The sequence below is a fragment of the Triticum aestivum genome, chromosome 4A (assembly GCF_018294505.1).
Source record: "Triticum aestivum cultivar Chinese Spring chromosome 4A, IWGSC CS RefSeq v2.1, whole genome shotgun sequence".
Taxonomy (NCBI): domain Eukaryota; kingdom Viridiplantae; phylum Streptophyta; class Magnoliopsida; order Poales; family Poaceae; genus Triticum; species Triticum aestivum.
In genome coordinates, this window is record NC_057803.1 from 48,295,854 (window position 1) to 48,322,518 (window position 26,665).

The 26,665-nt window shown below is 43.9% G+C and overlaps 2 protein-coding genes across 5 annotated transcripts; both read left to right on the forward strand.

Annotated features, from left to right (window-relative positions):
* The first annotated feature begins 584 nt into the window (after nt 1-584).
* On the forward strand, nt 585-9,309 carry LOC123085078 (protein RIK). 4 transcript variants are annotated; one of them, XM_044506657.1, is made up of 13 exons: nt 585-816; nt 1,011-1,227; nt 1,330-1,428; nt 1,532-1,566; nt 1,647-1,722; nt 2,454-2,582; nt 5,586-5,669; nt 5,870-5,963; nt 6,037-6,154; nt 6,489-6,948; nt 7,740-7,775; nt 8,482-8,872; nt 8,961-9,309. In XM_044506657.1, the coding sequence occupies exons 1-13, from the start codon at nt 758-760 to the stop codon at nt 9,014-9,016; spliced, it is 1,854 nt and encodes a 617-aa protein (XP_044362592.1). In that variant the 5' UTR covers nt 585-757; the 3' UTR covers nt 9,017-9,309. The 4 variants fall into 4 exon arrangements, with proteins under 4 accessions (XP_044362592.1, XP_044362593.1, XP_044362594.1 ...); XM_044506658.1 differs by lacking the exon at nt 7,740-7,775; XM_044506659.1 differs by lacking the exon at nt 8,961-9,309 and having other exon boundaries at nt 7,740-8,581.
* Nucleotides 9,310-9,726: 417 nt separating this feature from the next.
* On the forward strand, nt 9,727-14,130 carry LOC123085077 (probable inactive purple acid phosphatase 1). The gene is made up of 12 exons (XM_044506656.1): nt 9,727-10,081; nt 10,303-10,394; nt 10,550-10,616; nt 10,706-10,828; nt 11,152-11,244; nt 11,602-11,731; nt 11,941-12,022; nt 12,134-12,266; nt 12,728-12,933; nt 13,033-13,158; nt 13,297-13,606; nt 13,700-14,130. The coding sequence occupies exons 1-12, from the start codon at nt 9,896-9,898 to the stop codon at nt 14,003-14,005; spliced, it is 1,854 nt and encodes a 617-aa protein (XP_044362591.1). The 5' UTR covers nt 9,727-9,895; the 3' UTR covers nt 14,006-14,130.
* Nucleotides 14,131-26,665: the final 12,535 nt, after the last annotated feature.

Here is a 26,665-nt window from a genome sequence, read left to right on the forward strand (position 1 = left end):
GACCGTGAAGGGCTTGACAACCCCTAATCGCGTTGGTTGCGAGTATGTATCGCTTTGTGCAGGTACGAGGGACTTGAGCGTGAGCTCCCACTGGATTGATACCTTGGTTCTCAAAAACTGAGGGAAATACTTACGCTACTCTGCTGCATCATTCCTTCCTTTTTAGGGAAAACCAACGCAAACTCAAGAGGTAGCAGAGGGGCAGATATAGTGGCTGGAGGAGGAGGAAGAATGGCTAATTTTTTGAATAGCGCCACACAAGGATCTAAAAGTATAAGGTAAACACGATTAATATTGAATCAATAGAATATATATATATATATTCCCTCCGTTCCGAATTACTTGTCTTAGATTTGTCTAGATACGAAGGTATCTAGCACTAAATGAGTCTAGATACATCCGTATCTAGACAAATCCAAGACAAGTAATTCGGAACGGAGGGAGTATTAACTAGTGTACCGAAAAAGAATGAAAGGAGAGATTAACAAAAAAATCAAGCGAATCTTTTCGAAGAAAACTTAAAATCCAAACTCGTTGACAAATCCAGAGCAGTACAAACCAGATTCAGCCATCTCGTCGGCCGCACGCATCCAACCATAGGGCCCGCTACTGTACAGCCCTACCCAGCCCAAGTCGGTTTTCCCCAATCCAGTCATCTCGTCGGCCGCACGCATCCACCCCATCACCGCCGCCGTCTCGCGCCCGTCTCGTCCGGCTCGTCCCAACCTCGAGGCCACCCGCCGGCGACCGAGCGTCCATGACGGAGGAGCGCATTTCCAGGGCCTCAGACGAGCCCCCCACCGCGACCAAGCAGAGGTATGAGCTTCTTGTCCCCGCTACTTCTCCGATTTCCGAAGCTCCCGAACCCTGGAGATCCGTTCGGCGCCTAGCGCTGTTCCCCTCCTTCCACCGTCGGCCGCAAAAAAATTCGCGCCGCCCGTATTTCTCCATCGGAGGCCATAGTTGCGCGATGTGAGGGCTGGGCTGAAACGTGTGCGGTTGCCTGTCAGGAAGAAGAGGAAGTGGGATCAGCCCGCAGAGGACTTGGTCGCCGCGGCTGCGGCTGCTGCTGCTGCTGCGGGACTGCCCGTGTTGAACGTCGCAGCTCTGGCCGGCGTTCAATTCCCTGGCACTACTGCGTATCCTGCCGCCCCTTATGCTTTGCCGCCGCAGCTCGCTCCATCGGTGCTTCAGAGTGCTGCTGCTGCGATTCAGAAATTAAGTCAGGTCTGTCTTCCATGATACAGTCCCCAGTCCCCATATGAGCAATCTAGTCTATGTATTATCTGGGCACACATATTTACCATCTAGTGTTTCTTGTCGCCTCAGGCAAAACTACCGGATGAGCTTATAGCACGAGAAGTTGTTATAAATGACGCTGATCCATCTGTGCGATATAAGCTCACGAAGCGGCAAACACAGGACGAGGTAAATCAGTAACCACGAAACAATCGTGACTGTGATGTTCTTCTTCTGTGAAAATCAGTTTCTTGACAATAAAGATAATAACCGCTTGCTTGATACTCAACAGATTCAACGATGCACATGCACTGTCATCATTACAAGGTATCCTGACATGCACAATTGGTGTCCACTCATTATTGACTTGGGACGATGCCTTTCTGATATTTATTTGACCCGCCCAGGGGAAAATACCATCCTCCTAATGGACAGCCTGATGGCGAGAAGCCACTCTATCTACATATCTCTGCAGGATCTCAGGTAAATAATGCCCACACGATGATATCTTAAAGTTCCACTTCACTTCTTTGATTTTCTGTTATTCCTGGAGTAAACTTCAACTGCTTTGTAGTCTACCTTTCTGTGGGAAAGTTCTCTGGAAGCTGAAGAAATTACCATGTTGCAACCTTTACAGTCCAATACAATACTATTAATCACTGTTTCGAGGGGCTATATAATATCTGTTCAATCTTGTTGCAAGTTTGTAATTTATTCTCCACGTTCTGTTATGTCATTGTCTTTTTTTTGTTTTGTGTCAAATTGGACTCAGTACGGACATGTTGATGGGTTACCATCATTTTGAAATTCGAAATTGTCAAGTTCAGATTGCCTGTTATTTGTTCAACTGTAAATGCTTTGCAAGGGTCAGGACTTAAGTTCATAACTGTCTGAATTCTGCTTAGTTAGGGCGCTCATATTATATGTCTTTTCGTGTTAATTGTCATGAAGCAGTAGTAGTGCCAATGGTAATATTTGAAGATAATATACTAGTTTTGTAACTTGTGGTGATGCGGGATGCAACATGCCTGTGTTCTTGGCACAGTACACTCTATCTGTGTAATGACTTCCTCTATTCATTATATAAGTGTTATTATCATATTTTTCTGTTACTATAGAACTAAACAATTACAATGGCTTACACATAGCAGCATTTTTTAACTACTTTCTAGTTAGAGTTAGATAATGACAAACTAACCTTTTTCCCGCTTTAGCTAAAAGATACCGCTGAGCGCATTAAAGCAGTTGATCTTGCAGCCTCAATGATCGAGGACATCTTGAAACATGGCCAAATGCCAGAAGCCACATCAGCCAATTTCCCTTCTATCCAGAGCAACAGACAGGTCTCTCCTTCATATCTCAGTCTGCTTAACTTGATAATTTAGTGGACGGAAAACACCTAATAGAACAGTACATCGTGCGTTATTTACGGCATTTGTTAGTACTCGGTCTAATTATTTTCTGAACTCATCCTTTGTCCGCATTTATGTCGATTTGTATTGATAGAATGCAAGTGTTGGCATAACATTAAATACTCAGATATATGGATGATGCTTGTTACAATGTTTGCTGAGTAAATGTAAGTATGTAAATCATTTCCAGTGTTGATTTTTCGGGTATGTGCCGATAATAGATCTTCTGATTAGGAAAACACAGCTTAAGAAGTTATGCAGCTAAATACTTACAAAGATTGCATCATTTGGGGAAATATCGCTCTATGGCCTTTCATTGGCTCCTTTTGCTGGAAAAGGATGCATCGTGCAAATGAAAAAAATACCAAGAAAAAATTGATAAGCTGTGAATGTATATGTGATAATAACGGTAGCCATAAAATAAAGAAAAGCGTTGATCCTTCATCGAAATTGTGGCACTGCTGTTTAGGTTACATTCAGAGAGGGAGGATGGAAATCTCGTTAAGTAATTCTTCATTCATTAGACTTTATGACTTCCAAGCCAATGTATATTGATTGTATAAAGGGAAAATATGTTAGAACAATCGCGAAAGGAGCAACTAGAAGCACAAAACATTTTGAATTAATTCACAATGACATTTTGAATTGATGATGTCCAGAAGGCGATTAAAGAGAAGAAAGATTGCTTCAAACGCCTATACCTGGATAGGAGTGCAGACAACATAGAGAAGTACAAGATGGCGAAGAAGGCCGCAAAGCGAGCTGTTGGTGAAGCAAGGGGTCGGGCATATGAGGACCTCTACCAACGGTTAGGCATGAAGGAAGGTGAAAGGGACATCTATAAGATGGCCAAGATCCGAGAGAGGAAGACGAGGGATATTGGCCAAGTCAAATGCATCAAGGACGGAGCAGGCCAACTCTTGGTGAAGGACGAGGAGATTAAGCATAGATGGCGGGAGTACTTCGACAAGCTGTTCAATGGGGAGAATGAGAGTTCTACCATTGAACTGGACGACTCCTTTGATGAGACCAGCATGCGTTTTGTGCGGCGAATCCAGGAGTCTGAGGTCAAGGAGGCTTTAAAAAGGATGAAAGGAGGCAAGGCGATGGGCCCTGATTGTATCCCCATTGAGGTGTGGAAAGGTCTCGGGGACATAGCGATAGTATGGCTAACCAAGCTTTTCAACCTCATTTTTCGGGCAAACAAGATGCCAGAAGAATGGAGACGGAGTATATTAGTACCAATCTTCAAGAACAAGGGGGATGTTCAGAGTTGTACTAATTACCGTGGAATTAAGCTGATGAGCCATACAATGAAGCTATGGGAGAGAGTCATTGAGCACCGCTTAAGAAGAATGACAAGCGTGACCAAAAATCAGTTTGGTTTCATGCCTGGGAGGTCGACCATGGAAGCCATTTTCTTGGTACGACAACTTATGGAGAGATATAGGGAGCAAAAGAAGGACTTGCATATGGTGTTCATTGACTTGGAGAAGGCCTATGGTAAGATACCGCGGAATGTCATGTGGTGGGCCTTGGAGAAACACAAAGTCCCAGCAAAGTACATTACCCTCATCAAGGACATGTACGATAATGTTGTGACAAGTGTTCGAACAAGTGATGTCGACACTGATGACTTCCCGATTAAGATAGGACTGCATCAGGGGTCAGCTTTGAGCCCTTATCTTTTTGCATTGGTGATGGATGAGGTCACAAGGGATATACAAGGAGATATCCCATGGTGTATGCTCTTTGCGGATGATGTGGTGCTAGTTGACGATAGTCGGACGGGGGTAAATAGGAAGTTAGAGTTATGGAGACAAACCTTGGAATCGAAAGGGTTTAGGCTTAGTAGAACTAAAACCGAGTACATGATGTGTGGTTTCAGTACTACTAGGTGTGAGGAGGAGGTTAGCCTTGATGGCCAGGTGGTACCTCAAAAGGACACCTTTCGGTATTTGGGGTCAATGCTGCAGGAGGATGGGGGTATTGATGAAGATGTGAACCATCGAATCAAAGCCGGATGGATGAAGTGGCGCCAAGCTTCTGGCATTCTCTGTGACAAGAGAGTGCCACAAAAGCTAAAAGGCAAGTTCTACAGGACGGCGGTTCGACCCGCAATGTTGTATGGCGCTGAGTGTTGGCCGACTAAAAGGTGACATGTTCAACAGTTATGTGTGGCGGAGATGCGTATGTTGAGATGGATGTGTGGCCACACAAGGAAGGATCGAGTCCGGAATGATGATATACGAGATAGAGTTGGGGTAGCACCAATTGAAGAGAAGCTTGTCCAACATCGTCTGAGATGGTTTGGGCATATTCAGCGCAGGCCTCCAGAAGCTCCGTTGCATAGTGGACAGCTAAAGCGTGCGGAGAATGTCAAGAGAGGGCGGGGTAGACCGAATTTGACATGGGAGGAGTCCGTTAAGAGACCTGAAGGATTGGAGTATCACCAAAGAGCTAGCTATGGACAGGGGTGCGTGGAAGCTTGCTATCCATGTGCCAGAGCCATGAGTTGGTTGTGAGATCTTATGGGTTTCACCTCTAGCCTACCCCAACTTGTTTGGGACTAAAGGCTTTGTTGTTGTTGTTGTTTCACAATGACATCTGTGGTACTTTTCCCGTGAAATATGCGGATGGATTCGACGCTTTGTCACTTTCATGGATGACTTCTTACATTTATCCCATCCATGATTCTGAACCACCCGAAAAATTTGATGTATTAAAGGCTTAGGTTAGGATCAGATCCCTAACCTTTACAACTAACAGAGCAGAACCTTCCCATAGCACTGTCCTAGATTTAGGATCTTTTCATGGCACAGTTCAAGTCTTCCCTTCTTTTTTGGAGGCGAGAATCAGCTGTAAAATAGTTATGGTATTACTATGTAATAAAATTTTCGTTACTAGATTAACACCTTCCTTCTTATTTCACAGGCTGTTCCTTTTAGCGCCTCAATCTTTTTGGGTTTTGACGCAGATCCATCATTGAACGTTGCAGCTCGCATCCGTGGACCAAATGTATGTTCTTGGAAAACGATAAGCGACACTGGTTAAATTTAATCATGTTATTCTTGATATCCCTCTTTTATTTGTCAATAGTCTTGTTTTATTTCCTCTTTGTTGAAAAAAGAACTAATTGTGAATGCTTTCTCTGACATCCCAATCTGGATGGGAAAAACTGTTCTTGTTCTGCTGGTGCTTCTGATTTGTTTATGCAGGATCAGTACATAAATCACATTATGAATGAAACAGGGGTCACTGTTGTACTAAGAGGAAAAGATTCAGGGAACCTTGGCAATTGTCATGCTGAAGGTTGGTGATTTGTAGTAGCTTCTGGAAATTTGTATCTTGCAAGCCTGTATTTATCTCGTAATGTCTATTGCAGCATCACAGCAACCTCTGCACATGCACCTATCAGGTGTGCATTTGAAGAGCCTAGAAGCTGCAAAGGTTTTAGCAGAAAACCTTCTAGATACAATAGCAGCGGAACTTGGCGCTTCCAGGTCTGTATATTTTGACCAGGTTTAATCCCCTTAATAGTTTTATTTGTTTCTCTGGCTACATCAGAACAATTTTGCATTCTATTTCTACCAAACCAATGGGATCGATTTGCTGACTAGCATAATGCAATAATATTCATACTTTACTGTACTTATATGCTATGATTAATGACTAACTCACTTGTGATTCTGTTAGTTTATCCTTTGGAATACTGTAAGAATATGACTCTATTAATGTACTTGTACCAGTTAACACAGTATCTAGCTTACCACATCAGCGAAGCAAGAAATTAGAAATGTCTTGGCATATATTCTCACTATGTTTTTTGTATGACAGAATTTCTTCTTCAAAAGTATATGGTGCTGTTCCACCTCCTCAGCAACTGTTGACTGGTGTGCACACCTCGGGAACATCAGACATGTGTGTGTCAACTGGAGCATCACATTCCTTTGCCCCTACTGGAGTTACTTCTCCCATAGCTGCCCCTTCAGTGACACTTCAATCTGGGGCGCCAACTTATTCCGGGATTCTCCCACCCAGTAACCTGATCTATCCTAGTCAAGCAGCAAATCATGGGGCTTTTTACAATGGCTATGGAGACATCTATCCCCAGGCAACTCCATTGCAGCAGGTGGCATTAACACTCAAGCATGCTTCATCTTCGACAACTCAGGTTATTCCAGTGGCATCCACATCAGCAAGCATGACGACAAGTGTGAACACAAGTACAAAGTTGGAGGCAGATAAACGCTCACAGAGGAGGAAATTCCAGGAACTGCCAACAGCAGATCTTCAGGTGCGGATTATTTGAACTGATTCAACTGCTACATCTTGGACTTGATATTTGATCACAGCTACACTCTTCCCAAGCCAATCTCTTGCAGCCTTCAGTCTACCCCTCAGAAAAATTCCCCATCCATCATTCACCCCCACTGCTCGCCCCTTCCTCTCCATGTCTATCCCCACATTACCACCCTAGTTGAACTGTTCTCAGTGGCTCACCTTTTCCAGCTTACCTTGTGCCATCTTTGATAAGATCACTATCTGATGTCTTATCTACACGAATTCAAGGCAAATATTGCTAGTGGAGAACCCGTATGAATTTTGTTTGTTGTATATCTTGATTTTATGAAATCTTTATCAAATCTTTGCATCATCCTAATCTTAAATGTGATTTCAGCATGTTATATTAAGAAAGTGATGTTAACATTGTAGCACCTACAGAGTTTAAACTAGAGACACACTTTTGATTATTAAGGAGTTTCTGGTGCAAAATAGCAATGTTCTGCAGTTTGCCATAGGATATTGTATCTGATAACACTGACCACACTTGAATAGTTTGAAAACTTTGAAAATAACAATAGCACTTCATGTTATATTTGTCTTGTTTTAAACTGGAAATGGACCACACAAATAGATTTGTGAAATTTGCTTTTTCATTAAGCAATTTCAGTTCCTGCAATGTAGGGGAACTTTACATTTCATATAGCTAAAAACTATTGTAACTTGTAAGTTGATGACTGCCAGATTCACATATTCATTTTTTTGGACCGTCTTATCTGCTTCTAACATATAATTTCATTCCAGGTATTTTCTCCGACCATGTCTGAAGCTCGCAGGGTGGTAATAGATCTATATGTGTTCTTTTTTCCTACAGGGTTTATTCCAAGTTGGAGTTTGCAATCGCGATGGTGTTTTGCTGATAAGATATGCAGGGTTATTCTGCTTGTGAATTGGATGATTACTTCTATTTTCTTGTTGCTAATGCAAAGTACCCTTGTTTTCAATCTGTTGCTGCCAGCATGCAGACTTCATTAAATGACAATTAACATTGCTACCATACGCTTCAGCAAATGACTATTAACATCGCTAGCAATATGGCATTCTTGGCTGATACGGTTTCCTTAATAGGTATTGGTATTAATCTGGTTAAGCCCCACTTTATTCCTCTGAGAAAATGCCTACAGTTCTGCATTTAGAAAACTTGCTCGCTTAGTCACAGTATATAATAACTAGTACAAATTTTACTATTTTTTGTTTAGAACGAAATGGCTTTATTAGACACTTATAGGGAAGCTTTCCTTATTTTCTTAGTTGTACAAACATTGCCGTCCCCAACTTGCTAAGTCGGCATGATTAATGGTTTTCCATATGTCATGTTTACCTGTACTGCAATTCGATATAATTCATGTATTTATGCACTGGTGGTGCTGTTTGTGGACAGTAGTTGCTGATTTCATCCTTCTTTTGCATTTTACCATTAATATGCTTTAATTTAATTCAATGCAAAGGAATTTGATGGGAAAGTGTTTTTGTTTCATGTTTCCAGAACTCACAACAGGGGTCCAAATTTGTTAAGACAGGTTTAGATGATCTAGGTAAAATGAACAGTTCATCGGTTGCAGCTACAATGAAAGTTCAGCCTGGATCAAATAGGATACTTCCACAAGATCCACATCCATCTCATCCATCTGTATACACTAGCATGCCGCCACCACCACCACCCAAGAACATGTCACTGCCATATCCCAATAGCATGCCACCGCCACCGCCCAGGAGCATGCCTCCGCCACCACCTAAGTTCCCTTCAAATGAAGTGTTAAGAAATGAGAACAGGCATTCAGCTGTAAAGGAGCTGCTGGCGCCTCCGAGATCGAGTTCTGCTGCACCACCTCCGAAGGAGCCTAAAGAGGAAAAGCCAAGCAGTGCATCTGTTTCCGGTAATAGAGGAGAACCATGATATAACCTTTTGTATATAGAGCTAATCTAACTTCTGTAAGCTTATATTATCTCTGCATCCATTTTCAGATACTCTGCTGAAGCTTATGGACTACGGGGATGATGATGAAGAGGACGACGACTAGCGTGCCTGGAGGGAATACAGCTCCCAGTTCAGGGCAGAAGCCGTTTTGGTCTGTGCGAGAATGAGCGTGTAATGTAACTGTACTGTGGGTAACACTAGTGCGGTGAATTGGAAATGCAGGTAGACAGCTTAATTACCTGTCCTGATGCATTTTCTCAACGCAACAAGTCGTTGAGCTTGTCATTTTGTATCAGTGTTATCAGGTCAACAGATACCCCTGATCTGGATACACGTGATTTTCCCATCTGAAGTGCAGTCAGTAATGAGCATGGTTCCTTGAGTATTCTTTCGATATGTTTATATGTGTTTAGGTGCTGTTAGCATTGTACTACTCCCTCCGTTCTAAATTATTTGTCTTGGATTTGTCTAGATACGGATGTATCGATACATCCGTATTTAGACAAATCTAAGACAAGTAACTCGGAACGAAGGGAGTACCTTTTGTGTACAATCAAATACTCCCTCCGTTCCAAAATAGATGACTCAACTTTGTATTAAAGTCATCTATTTTGGAACGGAGGGAGTATAATATAATCTATTCACACACGACGGCGGCCTTACAGCTGCATAAAGCCTCTGTTTGCCGTTTGGAATACGAGTTTGGTACGACACGAAACAGTTCAGTTCCAAGACGGATAAAGAAAGTTTTACGCGACCCTGAACACATGGCACGGCACCTGAGCGTTGTTCTCATCTTTACCTCTCTTCTTCCTTTTGTGAACGTCTGAACTTTCTTTTGTCTATGGCTTAGCTTAGACGTCACTCGTTCCTCGGGCCATCTGCTGATATTCTGCTCCATAAAACTATTGACTCGCTTCCCCTATTAGTATCATCAGTATATATATTTATAGTGTGCTGCTGTGGTCTGTGAGCTCTAGGGATGAAGTCGCCGCCGGGAACGACGATGGTGGCGGCGCTGGTGCATCTGCTGGCCGCCTTCAGCGCCGCCGTGTTGGCCGCTGCCGGCGGCGAGCAGCCGCTGTCGAAGATCGGCATCCACCGGGCCACCTTGGCGATCCATCCGGGCGCCTCCGTCGACGTCTCGCCGCTGCTCCTCGGCCTGCAGGTGAGCTTTCCCCACCATCGTTCCTTCTTCCCGCCCCGCGAGCACCATGCGCATGAGGTCCAGAGCTTGAGCATTTTGGTCCCATCTAGAATTAAATTTGGTCAATCAGTATCAGTACCAGTACGACTGTAGCTGCTGATAGATAGAGAACCAAAGGGTCACATTTGACTGAAGCAGTCGATACACTGTCAGATTAATCGGCTGCACCACATTTGTTACAGGGGCAGGACCAAGAATGGGTGACCATCGGATTTAACAACCCCAAGCCATCCAAGGATGACTGGATTGGGGTCTTTTCCCCTGCTAATTTCAGGTAAGATGCACACCTTGACCATGATTTGCCCTTGTGTGACAGTTTATTCTTCTCCGCTTCTCGTTGCTGAATTGAAGGGCTTCATTAAGAGAGCAGAAAAGTTTGATGGATTGGACACTGGCTTACTCACAGATTCGTTTTGCTGTATTTATCAGTGACTCCATTTGCCCGTCGGAGAACCAATGGGTCGAGGCCCCTCTTTTGTGCACGGCTCCTATTAAGGTTGGTGTCATTCTCCGCGATTCTTCCTCCGTGTGTGACCTCGGAACATTTTTAACATATGCTGAATAATGAGGTATCATCTTTGGCAGTTCCAATATGCAAACTATACGACGTCCGACTATGCGAAGACCGGAAAGGGGTCCTTGAGGCTTCAGATAATTAATCAGAGGAGTGATATATCATTCGCATTGTTTTCTGGAGGACTCTCAAATGTAAGTACGAATGCTCCTTGTTTGTTCATATCGGAGCTCAGCTCACTACGCTGAACCACAGGGTGTTGGAAGTTGGAACTGGACATCGTTCATTTTTTTTTCTGGGGGAAAGAGTTGAAGAGTGATCACTCTGATTTTGTGCATGGTAGATTGATAGCCAATGCTGTTTTTCTTTTCTTAGACCATGACAGTTAATGCCGTTTCAGCTGAGATACACTGGAGTAATATTTATTTTAGCCTTCTCATTTTTTATTAGTGCCGTGACTTTTAAATAGTGCTTGCTCTAACATGGCTACTTGCATCTTTTCTATATAATATAACAGCCGAAGCTTATCACACGTTCAAATAGCATAACTTTCGCAAACCCGAAGGCTCCTGTGTACCCACGCTTGGCACAAGGAAAGTCCTGGGATGAAGTAAGTACCATTTCCTTAAATATTTCATTAATGAATGGGTATAAACTGAACATTGTATATTGTGACATAAGGAGGAAAAAAACACCAAATGCAAATAGATGAGAAATCTAGCTTATTACTTTCACCGTTTCTGTAACAAAAGCTATACACAAAGGAGCTGGAATTTCAGAGCGACTGAAACAGGAATTTAATGTCTTTCAGATAGTTCTCATTTAGGGTAGTACTTGTAGGTTTTATGTTCAGAATTGTTCTTTGTCTTCAAAGTTTCTTGAAGAAATATGTTCCTAGCGCTTCTGTAAATTATACTGTACCATATTTTCAGAGTTTCTTGATTGATGTTAAATGACTTGATGCTAGATGACAGTGACATGGACAAGTGGATATAGTACGAAGGAGGCTACACCGTTTGTTGAATGGGGCATACAAGGGCAAATCCAAATCCTTTCTCCTGCAGGCACCCTTACGTTCAGTCGCGACACTATGTGTGGTCAGTAACTCTTACCATGTATAACGGAACTAACATCTTTATAAGGTCTGAAACAAAACAGAAAATTGTATTGAAAGAAGATTATAATTGCCGAACAGTTCTTATAGTATATAGCATGGCAGAGTTCTGAATGAAGCACGATTAACACGTACCTTCTGATTAAGCCCATAAGGCATATGACATAGTGTTTTATTATGATTTTACAACAGGCCCACCTGCTAGGACAGTTGGATGGCGCGATCCTGGTTTCATACATACAAGCTTCCTCAAGGACCTATGGCCTAATCTTAAGTAAATTAGTGTTCATAAGCTTGGTCTATTTGCACATGTGCTCCTAGTATTAGCTATTCAATTGTACAAGTGCAAGCACCTCGGAGATTTACAGGCGAGTGCAAATTTCAGGTACACGTACAGGATTGGCCATCGGCTATTCAATGGTCAAATTGTTTGGGGACGTCAGAATAGCTTCAAAGCACCTCCCTATCCTGGGGAGGATTCTTTGCAACGTGTTGTCATATTTGGAGATTTGGGCAAGGTGAGTTCTGTGCCACTTCACCAGTATGATTTCTGCGATTTTAAAATAAATTAAAAGCTGTAAGAGCATGGGGCAGAATTATTAGATTACTGATTAGCCTATGGAAGTATTTCATGGCAGACGCCATTTTAGCATATGTTGATTTCTGGTCCGTCTTATCTGCACTCGAGTTGAACTATGAATATATAAGTATATAACGAAAGAATGTGCGTTTTATTGTTGTTAAGAGTACCAATCCTTTTTGTCACAGCATCCATGCTGTACTTTCAGTTAGGCTTAGCAAAAACCTGTTTTCTTAAGTTTTACCATGTTGAGTTAAAGTAACAAGTACTAAAAAGTAAAATAAGAACATTAATTGTGTTCTACTTTTCGTAAAATACAAGAGAAATTTGTTAGGAGGAAATAGATGAGCTTATTTTTTCTGCCTGGCTTCAACACTGGCAATTGAACTCTTTGCTCAGGCCGAGATTGATGGCTCAAACGAATACAATGACTTTGAGCGTGGTTCAATCAACACAACTTACCAGCTAGTTAAGGACTTGAAGAATATCGATATGGTGATGCATATCGGAGACATCTGCTACGCCAGTGGTTATCTGTCACAGTGGGATCAGTTCACTGCACAGGTTGAACCCATTGCTTCTACAGTACCTTACATGGTGGCAAGGTACTCCAACTTAGTGACAATAGAAAATGGGGTAAACACAAGATGGAGCAAAGTAGGCTCTGTTCTTCTCTGATGATATTGATGATTTGTCATTTGCAGCGGTAACCACGAAAGAGACTGGCCTGGATCAGGATCCTTTTATGGGACTCTGGACTCGGGCGGTGAATGCGGCGTGCCAGCTCAGAACATGTTCTATGTGCCAGCAGAGAACCGTGAGCAGTTCTGGTAGGCTGGCATTTCCTTCCTTTCTGAATTTGTTCAGGATATGACATGAAACCTGAACATGTCTCCAATCACATTTGAATCTCTTCTCATACAGTCAGCACTCATGATCATCGATCCTTCCTTCGACCTTCTGTGTAGGTACTCGACGGACTACGGGATGTTCCGGTTCTGCGTAGCCAACACGGAGCTGGACTGGCGGCCAGGCACCGAGCAGTACAAGTTCATCGAGCACTGCTTGTCGTCCGTGGACCGGCAGAAGCAGCCGTGGCTCATCTTCCTCGCCCACCGCGTCCTGGGCTACTCGTCGGCCACCTTCTACGGCGCCGAAGGGACGACGGAGGAGCCCATGGGGAGGGAGAGCCTCCAGCTCCTCTGGCAGAAGTACAGGGTCGACATCGCCATGTACGGCCACGTCCACGGCTACGAGCGAACGTGCCCAGTCTACGAGGTACGCAGCTAGCCCCTGCCTCTGCCTCTGTCCATGGCTGTGGCCGTGGTGTCCTCACGCTAGCTCACGGCAGGGGTCTTTGTGAGAATGCAGAACGTGTGCGTGGCCAAGGGGTCGGACCGGTACAGCGGCGCGTTCACGGCGACGACGCACGTGGTGGTGGGCGGCGGCGGGGCGAGCCTGGCGGAGTACACGGCGGAGCGGGCGCGGTGGAGCCACGCGCAGGACCTGGACTACGGGTTCGCCAAGCTGACGGCCTTCAACCACACGACACTGCTCATGGAGTACAAGCGGAGCAGGGACGGCAGCGTGCGCGACAGCTTCACCGTCTCGCGCGACTACCGCGACGTCCTTGCCTGCGGCGTCGACAACTGCGCCAGCACCACCATGGCGTCCTAGAGCGCCGCTCCTTTCGCTGCGGCTCGGCTCTGTTGTTGTTGTTGGATCGATGGATGCAATTTTGTTCTCGTGATGATACTTGGATAGATATGCAGTGTTCAGTTCATAGATGACTGAGAAACCCATGCAGAGGCGTTTCGAGTTTCGATATTTTCTTGAAGTGTTTCCATATTTAAAAAAAATCCCTTATTAAAAATGAACTAAAATAAAAGTGTTCATGAATTAAATTTTTTTGACATGTTTTCATATCCCTGATTAAAGAAAACATTAAACACATTCCATCATACAAAACAATGTTCGTGGATTTAAAAAAAGTTCCAAGTTTCAAAACACGTTCATTAATTTTAAAAACGTTCCTGAACTATAAAAATGTTCCCAACTAGAGCATTGGTGAATTTTCAAAAAGGTTTCCGAATTTAAAACATGTTCACAAATTTGAAAAATACTCCCATATTTCATAAATGTTTCACGGATTTGTTAATTTTCCTCGGATTCCAAAAAATATTCAACATTATAAAAATGGAATAAGAATAAAATCCTGTAAAATCAACAAAGAAAAGACACAGTATAATTCTCCATGGAAAGTTCTAGACCATCCGAACACCGGTGGGAAAAGACATAAGAAAAGCCGGAAATGGGCCAGCCCATTGAGAGTGTGCCAGCGCTCGGGGTGCATTTATGTATCAACCCGAAATAACTAACTAATTATGGTGTACTTTTTGCAAAGGTTACTCCCACCTCTTCAGATTGGGACAAATGATGCACATATAGTGCGCCTTCACGAGAAGGGAAAAGACATAAGAAAAGCCAGAAATGGGCCAGCCCATTGAGAGTGTGCCAGCGCTCGGGGTGCATTTATGTATCAACCCGAAATAACTAACTAATTATGGTGTACTTTTTGCAAAGGTTACTCCCACCTCTTCAGATTGGGACAAATGATGCACATATAGTGCGCCTTCACGAGAAGGAAATCCGTGTCTCGCGCGAAAGAAAAAAAAATGTATTTTTTTCTTTTTCGAGAGGCATAGTTGAAATAAATCAGTGTCTTTCGCGAAGAACACACACACATACATTTTTTTTCCTTATTTTCAAGAGGCACAACTCTGCCTCTCGCGGAAAAAACGAAAAAAGAAAAAACTCTTTTCTCCTTTCTCCGAGAGGCACAACTCACGTAATCAAAATCTGTACCTTGACGAGAAGTAAATATGTGCCTCTCGTGGTTGCCAAAACATTTTCCCCTTTTTCTGAGAGGCACAACTCGCGAGAGCAAATATGTGTTTCTCGCAGGAAAAAGAAAGAAAACATGTTTTTTCGTGCAAATTTGTTTTTCTCCAGAACCTAAGAAAAACTGGGAGGAAACCGGAAAAGCTGAAAAAACAAAAAATCATCTAAAAGCTAAAAACACGTACAGAAAAATAAATAAGTAAAATTCATAGATCGCGTCCAGCACGCGACACGTGGCGACGACTGAGAGCGCACCAAGTGGCACGCCCCAGCCAACCAAAAGTGACCCTTACAGAGGCTCCCAAAGGAGTACTCGTCGATTAATTGCTCTTGTATCCACCGCGCTGTCACAAAAGAAAAACATGTATCGCCCGCGGGTCAATCCCATTTTACGCCCGCAGGCGGCAAATAGTCATGGCTTCGCTGAAGCAAGCCTTCAGTTGGGCTGGCCCACGTACATGTTCATGCGATGTTTTCATTCGCTGCTGTTTCCTGCGGGTTTTTGTTCTGTGGGTTTTCACTTCTGTTTTTTTCACCATTTGTCCAGGTTTTAGTCTAGTTATTCCGGTTTTTTGTTTTTATATTTATTCTCAGTTTTTTCCTTTTACGTTTCTATTTCTGCTCCTATTTTTTTCTTTCCTTTGTATATTCTCTATCTCTATCTATCTACAATTATACTACTTAAGAAACACATTAGTATGGGCAGGCAAAACACATGCAAACGGAATAAAATATATTAAAATTTCATTGTGCACTATGAATATATTAATGATAGATTAAGAAAATGTTCACGTTTTATCATGAAAAACTCCACCCTGCATTGCAAAAATGTTCATCGTGTGTTACAAAAATGTTCATCATATACTACAAAATGTTCATTGTGTATTTGTCTGTTCATCCCATATTATGAATTTTTTTTGACCTGTGTTGCAAATGTTCATTGTGTATTTCAAATTTGTTCAACGTTTTTAACAAAAGAAGTTCACTGTTTTTTTAACTTTGTTTCCACGAGAATGACAAATTTGCTTCATGTGAAGGCACAAATTTGTTTCCATGGAAAGCACAATTGTGCTTCTCAAAAAGGAAAAAGATCTTTGCTTCCATGACAAGCACAGATTTGCTTTCGTGAGAAGCACAATGCTTCCACAAGAAGCACAAATTTGTTTCTCGTGCAGACAAAGATTTGCTTCCGCGAGTTGTGTTTCTTGAAAAGGCGAAAAGGCGGGAAGAAAAACCGTGCTTCCGGCTTTGTCTTTGTCTTCCATTTTTGTCATTCATTGGTTTGGTTGACTTTTTTAATCATTTTTTCAAAAAAAAATCTCGGTGTCCCTTTTTTGTGATCCTTTTTTGTTGAAACTTATTAACATGGAATCTAGTTTCAAAGATCTTGATGCAAGAAATCCAACGGTGAAAATGGTTCGGGATTTGGACGCATGATTCAAGATATAAAACGTTATGAATGAACGAATAAACCAAAAAAAGGGAGAACTCCTAGATTGCGACAAATGACTAAAATAGAGTGTCTCACTTGTCAACGCATGAGAAGGTGAGAGTGACCTTTGTAAGAGGCAACCCTTCACTAATGATTTCGGTCCTATAGGGACTCTCTCTACCGCGTTACTTGCGGAATAGGAAACACACCCTCGCCATATGGTAGGGGCCGTGATGTTGAACAAGCATGCAGCCTGCAACATGAATGGGCCGGCCAAACTCGGGCCTCCCCAAGTTTTTCCTTTTTTTGTGACGTTTTGTTGTGATTTTCAGTTTTGATGTTTATTTTTATTTTTCAGTTTTTCACTTTCACCCTTTAAAAACATTTATATAATTTAATAATATATTTTTTAAAATTCGTAAACATTCTAAAGAATTTTATAAATCAATGAACAAATTTTCAATTTTGTGATTTTCTGAAAATTCCCCAAAAATCAATTTGACAAGGTTTTATTGTTTTATAAAATTAAGGAAACATATTTTAATTTTTTTTTCTAAAATACATGTATATTTTACATATTGTGAACATTTTTAAATTCCCTATTTGAGAACATTTGTTGAATTGTATTTTTTCTTATTTTAAAAACATTTTCATTTAGAAAAAGGCTTAAAACTTATTGGCCTAGAAACGAAGAAAATCGTCGTGGTATATGATAACTGGGTGTCACTCGTAAAAAACAAAGGAATGGAAGAATTAGTGGAAACCGCTAAAGGGGTCGGTCCATTAACACATTGCACCGGCTGGTCCAAGGGGGGGATGTATCCGGTGCACCCGCACTTCCGGTGCTACCAGTGCATCGATTGTCATAGAACATTTTAATAAATTTTGTATCAAAATTTGAAACATTTCTTAAGATACAAAAAATGACAAATTAGACATCACTGTGGCAATGGGCCAAATCTAAAGTCCAACTTATATTATCTCCTATTCAGTGTTGAAATTGTCATTTTTGTTTTCCGAGCTATTTTTTAAATTTGGACATGAATTTTTGTGACAACCTACATTAATGTTTTTTTTGTGTGAATGAACCTACATTAATGTTGTGTGAATGTACTAATGTTTTTAGATATTTTTTGAACATTTCAAGATGTGCAACGTGAGTTTGGTGTACCATTAGCACCAAAAGCTCTGGTGCACCAGATATTTCCTCGGTTCAAGGGAAGAGCTAGCTGCGACATGTCTTCCAAACCCTAGAAAAATGGTTCCTATTTTACTTTTCTTCTGATAGTTTTTGCTTTTTTGAAAGGAGAGCATTTCCTCGGCGTAAGCATCATATGATGGACATATCCATATCCATTAAGCTCAAAGTGTCACACATTCACAACATCATACGAAATGCACAAATAAATAAAGAACACTCGGCTCAAAACAATCGGACGCTGACAAAATAAAATTCATAAATCTTATCATTGAACCCACATCCAACCCGGTTCGTAAAAAAGAAAATGCAGCCATCTCCAAATGGTTGCGCGGAAGTAGGGTAGGCCGGGTACAGTACAAATTAAACTGGTGGCTCTGTAGATAACCTGTAAAAATTTGAAAGCTTAGATGTGTTGACACAAGGTCATGTCCGCGGCAAAGCACAAACACCGACACGTAATATGTAACACTGTCAACGCCAGCCATTATGTACTGTCAACGTCAGCCATTAGCACTATATCAGTATGACACTGTGACTGTTGGGCGGACAGAAACATCACGCGAGTGCATGTGCACGTCGCCAACAGTAGCGCCCAATCACACATCTATATCTATACTACTACATAATGTACCAGTTTTAAAACTTTGAATCTCATGACTAGGAAGCAACCTGAACCATTGATAGAGTCCATCCAATGGTTGGAAATGCTAGGATTCGCTCCTACAGTTCTACCTACAGTACCAGCGAAGCTACTGTTGTTCTCTGGAACCATCCACAGATGTCAATGCTGGAGAAATCCACATGCTTGCTGCTGTTGTCGGCCATCCGTGCGCGTAGCTGGCTGTCTCAGCCGCCTTGGCAGATGGTCCATAAGCATCGGTAACGCTCGTACTAATCGCGTCATCGCAGAGGGATTTAAGACGGAGTTTTGAGCTGGTTGTTGTGCAATGCACCAATCGGTGGGACGAGGAAAGTCAATGCGTGCATTTGCACGTGCATGTATACTAGTAAAAGTAATGATGTTTGTAACATGTAATGTAACAGTGCATATATATAGTGCATAATCCTAATCCTTCCATCATTATTAAGGTATAGAGAAGGGCATCTCAGAAAAAAAGGTATAGAGAAGGGAATCCGTCCGTCTCCACGAGCTTTTTTGGTGGAGAAAGGCAGAGGAGGTGGGCCCGGAGTGCAGATTAATTAGAGCATGGTTAATAATATAGCCAGCTGCTGGCTATATGATGTTGCCATGTCACATATAGTCAAGCTTATAGCCAACAAGTACAATAGCTAGATATAAATATGTACTACTTTGTTGATACATGGCCCACCCCACTCTCTCAAAAAATACCTAGGAGCACGTGCTACAGCCGGCTGTTAACTAGTAGCCCGCTTCTCTTCTCTCTCCTCTTCTCTCTCTTCCAAGTAAGCAAGAATATAATATTTAATGTCTTACAGCCCCGCCTACATCACCTTATTGTACTTGCTCTTATGCGGGCTCGTAGTAATACTACTACTACTACTAAACTAAGACCAGCCATCACACTGATAATAACTACTAGCGACTTCACTCATTTTCCTTGGCAATCGCCATTCTTTCCCATTTCCAGGAAACTAGCCATCACCATCCCGGATCAACTTTTTTACGTTAACCACGTACGTAGATGCCATCCTGGATCGCCTGATTAGCCAGCGTCGCCGTCGGCTGAGGTGGATCCGGCGAGGCGAGAAGCTTTCCGGGCTTCATTTCCACGACTGCGACCGTCGGTCCAATCAGGCCCGGAGCTCGCGCCTCGCGGGGCCGCCCGCAGAAGCCCCGTCCGTCCGTCGCTCCTGCGTGCGAGACGTGGACGCGTCGCGGCCCAGCCCCACCGGGATCCTCCTGCGCCCCACCGCATCCGCGCGCTGACGTCGGGGCGATGCGGCCCGTGACGGATCGACACGTCGCCGGCGGCGGCGTCAAGTGGGGGCAACTTGCCTCGCCACTTGCCGGCGGGCCACCCTGTCGCTGTAGGCAGGCGCCTTTAACTGTTGGGGAAACGTGGCGCGGTCGGCGCCGGCGGCACACCTGGCGCGTCGGCAACTTGGAGGGAGGGAGGAGGTACCCCCGGTGGTGGGCCGGAGGGCGGTGGCCTTTCGGCGATCCTGCGGAGTACGTGGGCCCGCCATGTCCGTGGCTACGGTGCTGCTCGTTCAGTCGTCCTTGTTCTGACGTGGAGGGGTGTACGTAACGCGGGGAGTACAAGCTGGGGCGATCTGCGCTGGCCTTCGCATGCATGGTTCTCGTGACCGTTTGCTTTCCTCGCGTTTCCTGCCGAGATCTGGCTGTGCAATTCCGTTTTCACGACAGATTTCAGGCTTTTTCCTATGCTATCACAAACTAGTGTACTTAGGCCAACTTCAACGCACAAACTCAAACGGACGTCCGTTTGATCCAGATTATCCGTTTGAGTCCGCAAAACAGACACATCCGTCCACTTGTGGTCGTGCTGCCGTCCGTGCGCCCAATTCGACCGCCGCATCCCAAACTTTATGTTTTTTAAATTTTTACCCGAAAACAAACCCAAATAAATATTGCAAATAATTTAAAAACAGTAATATAAACATTAACATCCACAGTAGTCAAGTTCAACACATTAATACAAACTAAAACTTTAAAAACATAATAAAACTAGATAAGGCCCGTCGCGGCCGTGGCCGCCGTCGTCTTCAGTAGCCGGCGTCCTACTCGTCGTCGTCGTTTCCGGTGAGGTCGACGTACGATGGTGGCTGCCAGGCCGGAGGCGCCTGCTGTGACGGTTGCGGTGGCGCCTGTACAACCTCTTCCCGTGGCGGGGATGATGACCACTGGCCGACGCCCGCCCACCTAGGCTCAGGCGTGCACGGCATGATCTTCGTCCACGACCAGGACTGCCCGACTAAGGTCGGGTTCCATCCCGCCGGCTCCTCCTTCCTCGACGCCTCCGAGCGGATGTCCTCCATGGCCTCCTCCTTGACGTAGGCGTCCAGCTCCGGGAAGGCGACGTCGCCAGCCACTGACAAGGTCATCATCTCCTCGAGGCCCTGTCATTGGCGCTCGTCGTGGGTGTGGACGGAGTCCTTCATCACCCGCCTCATCAACTCCTCCTCGTCGGTGGTAATTAGAGCGGGTGGTGGTGGGGACGGGGACGGTGAAGGCGTTGGCATCATGTCGCGAGCCAGCCTATGCCCTTGGCTGGGGCGGGCTGGGAGCGTGCGCAGCGGGCAGGGTGCGCCCGCGTCGGGCTCGGAGCACGACCAGCAAAAAAAGATTGTCGGCGTAGATCGTGCTGGTCGCGGAGCCACGTGTCCCACAACGAGGAGTCGACGATGTACCTCCAGTCATGGATGAGGTCCGGCGGCGGTCGATCTCCTCGCGGCGGGCGCACCCACTCATTGGGATCAGTTGAATGGGCACCCGATCTGCGAAGAGGTGCCAGTTATTGGGGAGGTGCACGTCCTTCCATGGTAGCGGTGTGCCCGTCTCCCAATAGCGCTTGCAGATCTCCACCTTGACGTACGGCCGCATCCGAGGTGCGTCCACCGGAGGCGTGATGTGGAATGCAGGAGGTGGATGGGTGGAGCTGCGACGACGACCGGATGATGACTGATGAGTGATATTTTCACTCATTTCAACCTTGTTTAAACCGAATCATCTCATTAAAAGAGAGATATTCGCTCTGATATTTCCACTAAGGACTAATGAATGCAAAAGGATTCCAAAAATCCTCTCTCTGATATTTTTCCACAGGAAATGGGCTAAAATGTAAGAAATCACATGGGAGAAATGAAAGGAAGGAAAAGGAGAAGAAACAAGTCACCAGTAGGGGTTAGAAGGCCGCCAGAGCCAAAGACGGCGTCCCATGCGACCGCACGCGCTCGCATGAGCAGTCGTTTGGCGTGGAAACTAAGGCATGTTGTCCACGTGAACAATTTTTATAAATGGGACCCCGTCGAAATGTCAACAAAACGAGAGATAGAGGAGCGTCGAGCATAGCCATAACCTGTTCATCATCATCTTCATTCACAAACCCTAGCCGCTACCATTTTCACCTCCATAGCCATCTCCACCACCATAGTGCTCTCTCATCTAGTTCATACTTGTAATCGTGCATTGCACAATGCATCCATTGTAAGACATATTGCAATTAATCAATCCCAAGATGTGTTCTTCAATGATTTCTTCTCGCGGTCTGATCTCCATGTGTGAGTAGTTCAGTAAGGTATGGGGTGAGGCATGAGCCTTGCAACCCCAGGTAGTTAGTGAAGGGATCAATGGAAGTCTTTGACACAACGTCTTGTATGTGTGAAACAAGATTGTTTCATGAAGTATCTCTTGTCTTGTCCGCGATCTACATCCATGCAGGTATCCAGGATCATGGAGATTGAGCACCGGGTGAGGCTAGGAGCAAGGGGACCGTGAAGTGTTATACCGAACTAAAGGAAATATGCCCTAGAGGCAATAATAAAGTTATTATTTATTTCCTTATATCATGATAAAAGTTTATTATTCATGCTAGAATTGTATTAACCGGAAACTTAGTACATGTGTGAATACATAGACAAACAGAGTGTCACTAGTATGCCTCTACTAGACTAGCTTGTTAATCAAAGATGGTTATGTTTCCTAACCATGGACAAAGAGTTGTCATCTGATTAACAGGATCACATCATTAGTTGAATGATCTGATTGACATGACCCATTCCATTAGCTTAGCACCCGATCGTTTAGTATGTTGCTATTGCTTTCTTCATGACTTATACATGTTCCTATGACTATGAGATTATGCAACTCCCGTTTGCCAGAGGAACACTTTGTGTGCTACCAAACGTCACAACGTAACTGGGTGATTATAAAGGAGCTCTACAGGTGTCTCCAAAGGTACATGTTGGGTTGGCATATTTCGAGATTAGGATTTGTCACTCCGATTGTCGGAGAGGTATCTCTGGGCCTTCTCGGTAATGCTCATCACTTAAGCCTTGCAAGCATTGCAACTAATGAGTTAGTTGCGGGATGATGTATTACAGAACGAGTAAAGAGACTTGCTGGTAACGAGATTGAACTAGGTATAGGATACCGACGATCGAATCTCAGGCAAGTAACATACCGATGACAAAGGGAACAACATATGTTGTTATGCGGTCTGACCGATAAAGATCTTCATAGAATATGTAGGAGCCAATATGGGCATCCAGGTCCCGCTATTGGTTATTGACCGGAGACGTGTCTCGGTCATGTCTACATTGTTCTCGAACCCATAGGGTCCGCACGCTTAAGGTTACGATGACAGTTATATTATGAGTTTATGCATTTTGATGTACCGAAGGTTGTTCGGAGTCCCGGATGTGATAACGGACATGACGAGGAGTCTCGAAATGGTCGAGACATAAAGATTGATATATTGGAAGCCTATGTTTGGATATCGGAAGTGTTCCGGGTGAAATCGGGATTTTACCGGAGTACCGGGAGGTTACCGGAACCCCCCGGGAGCTATATGGGCCTTAATGGGCCTCAGTGGAAGAAGAGGAGAGGCAGCCAGGGCTGGGCCACGCGCCCCTCCCCCCTAGTCCGAATAGGACAAGGAGAGAGGGGGCCGGCGCCCCCTCCTTCTCTCTCTCTCTCTTTTCCCACCTCGCGTATCCTATTCCAACTAGGATTGGGGGAGAAGTCCTACTCCAGGAGGGAGTAGGACTCCTCCTGGCACGCCCTATGATGGCCGGCCGGCCTCCCCCTCTTGAGCCTTTATATACGGAGGCAGGGGCACCCCAGACAAACACAAATTGATCCACGTGATCTTATTCTTAGCCGTGTGCGGTGCCCCCTTCCACCATAGTCCTCGATAATATTGTAGCGGTGCTTAGGCGAAGCCCTGCTGCAGTAGTACATCAAGATCGTCACCATGCCGTCGTGTTGACGGAACTCTTCCCCGACACTTTGCTGGATAGGAGTCCGGGGATCGTCATCGAGCTGAACGTGTGCTAGAACTCGGAGGTGCCGTAGTTTCGGTGCTTGATCGGTCGGGCCGTGGAGACGTACGACTACATCAACCAAACGCTTCCGTTGTCGATCTACAAGGTACGTAGATCATACTCTCCCCTCTCGTTGCTATGCATCACCATGATCTTGCGTGTGCGTAGGAATTTTTTTTGAAATTACTACGTTCCCCAACAGTGGCATCCGAGCCTAGGTTTTATGTGTTGATGTTATATGCACGAGTAGAACACAAGTGAGTTGTGGGCGATATAAGTCATACTGCTTACCAGCATGTCATACTTTGGTTCGGCGGTATTGTTGGACGAAGCGGCCCGGACCGACATTACGCGTACGCTTACGCGAGACCGGTTCTCCCGACGTGCTTTGCACATAGGTGGCTTGCGGGTGACAGTTTCTCCAACTTTAGTTGAACCGAGTGTGGCTACGCCCGGTCCTTGCGAAGGTTAAAACAACACCAACTTGACAAACTATCGTTGTGGTTTTGATGCGTAGGTAAGATTGGTTCTTGCTTAAGCCCGTAGCAGCCACGTAAAACTTGCAACAACAAAGTAGAGGACGTCTAACTTGTTTTTGCTGGGCATGTTGTGATGTGATATGGTCAAGACGTGATGAGATATAAGTTGTTGTATGAGATGATCATGTTTTGTTGAAGTTATCGGCAACTGGCAAAAGCCTTATGGTTGTCTCTCTATTGCATAAGATGCAAGCGCCCAATAATTGCTTTACTTTATCGCTATGCGATAGCAATAGTTGCAAGAGCAATTGTTGGCGAGACGACCACGTGACGACACATTGATATAGATCAAGATGATGGAGATCATGGTGTCATGCCGGTGACGATAGAGATCATGACAGTACTTTGGAGATGGAAATCAAAGGCGCAAGATGATGATGGCCATATCATGTCACATATTTTGATTGCATATGATGTTTATCTTTTATACATCTTATCTTGCTTTGATTGACGGTAGCATTTATAAGATGATCTCTCACTAAATTATCAAGAAGTGTTCTCCCTGAGTATGCACCGTTGCGAAAGTTCTTCGTGCTGAGACACCACGTGATGATCGGGTGTGATAGGCTCTACGTTCAAATACAACGGGTGCAAAACAGTTGCACACGCGGAATACTCAGGTTATACTTGACGAGCCAAGCATATACAGATATGGCCTCGGAACACGGAGACCGAAAGGTCGAGCGTGAATCATATAGTAGATATGATCAACATAGTGATGTTCACCAATGAAACTACTCCATCTCACGTGATGATCGGACATGGTTTAGTTGATTTGGATCACGTGATCACTTAGAGGATTAGAGGGATGTCTATCTAAGTGGGAGTTCTTAAGTAATATGATTAATTGAACTTAAATTTATCATGAACTTAGTCCTGGTAGTATTTTGCAAATTATGTTGTAGATCAATAGCTCGCATTGTTGCTTCCCTGTGTTTATTTTGATATGTTCCTAGAGAAAATTGTGTTGAAAGATGTTAGTAGCAATGATGCGGATTGGATCCGTGATCTGAGGTTTATCCTCATTGCTGCACAGAAGAATTATGTCCTTGATGCACCGCTAGGTGACGGACCTATTGCAGGAGCAGATGCAGACGTTATGAACGTTTGGCTAGCTCAATATGATGACTACTTGATAGTTTAGTGCACCATGCTTAATGGCTTAGAATCGGGACTTCAAAGACGTTTTGAACGTCATGGAACATATGAGATGTTCCAGGAGTTGAAGTTAATATTTCAAGCAAATACCCGAGTTGAGAGATATGAAGTCTCCAACAAGTTCTATAGCTAAAAGATGGAGGAGAATCGCTCAACTAGTGAGCATGTGCCCAGATTGTCTGAGTACTACAATCGCTTGAATCAAGTGGGAGTTAATCTTCCAGATAAGATAGTGATTGACAGAATTCTCTAGTCACCATCACCAAGTTAGTAGAACTTCGTGATGAACTATGATATGCAAGGGATAACGGAAAAGATTCCCAAGCTCTTCGTAATGCGGAAATTGATAAAGGTAGAAATCGAAAAAAAACATCAAGTGTTGATGGTAGACAAGACCACTAGTTTCAAGAAAAGGGCAGAGGGAAGAAGGGGAACTTCAAGAAGAACAGCAAGCAAGTTGCTGCTCAAGTGAAGAAGCCCAAGTCTGATCCTAAGCCTGAGACTAAGTGCTTCTACTGCAAAGGGACTGGTCACTGGAAGCGGAACTACCCCAAGTGATTGGCAGATAAGAAGGATGGCAAAGTGAACATAAGTATATTTGATATACATGTTATTGATGTGTACTTTACTAGTGTTTATAGCAACCCCTCAGTATTTGATACTAGTTCAGTTGCTAAGATTAGTAACTCGAAACGGGAGTTGCAGAATAAAAGACTAGTTGAGGGTGAAGTGACGATGTGTGTTGGAAGTGGTTCCAAGATTGATATGATCATCATCGCACACTCCCTATACTTTCGGGATTAGTGTTGAACCTGAATAAGTGTTATTTGGTGTTTGCGTTGAGCATGAATATGATTTGATCATGTTTATTGTAATACGGTTATTCATTTAAGTAAGAGAATAAATTGTTGTTCTGTTTACATGAATAAAACCTTATATGGTTACACACCCAATGAAAATAGTTCGTTGGATCTCGATCGTAGTGATACACATAATCATAATATTGAAACCAAAAGATGCAAAGTTAATAATGATAGTGCAACTTATTTGTGGCACTGCCGTTTAGGTCATATTGGTGTAAAGCGCATGAAGAAACTCCATGCTGATGGGATTTTGGA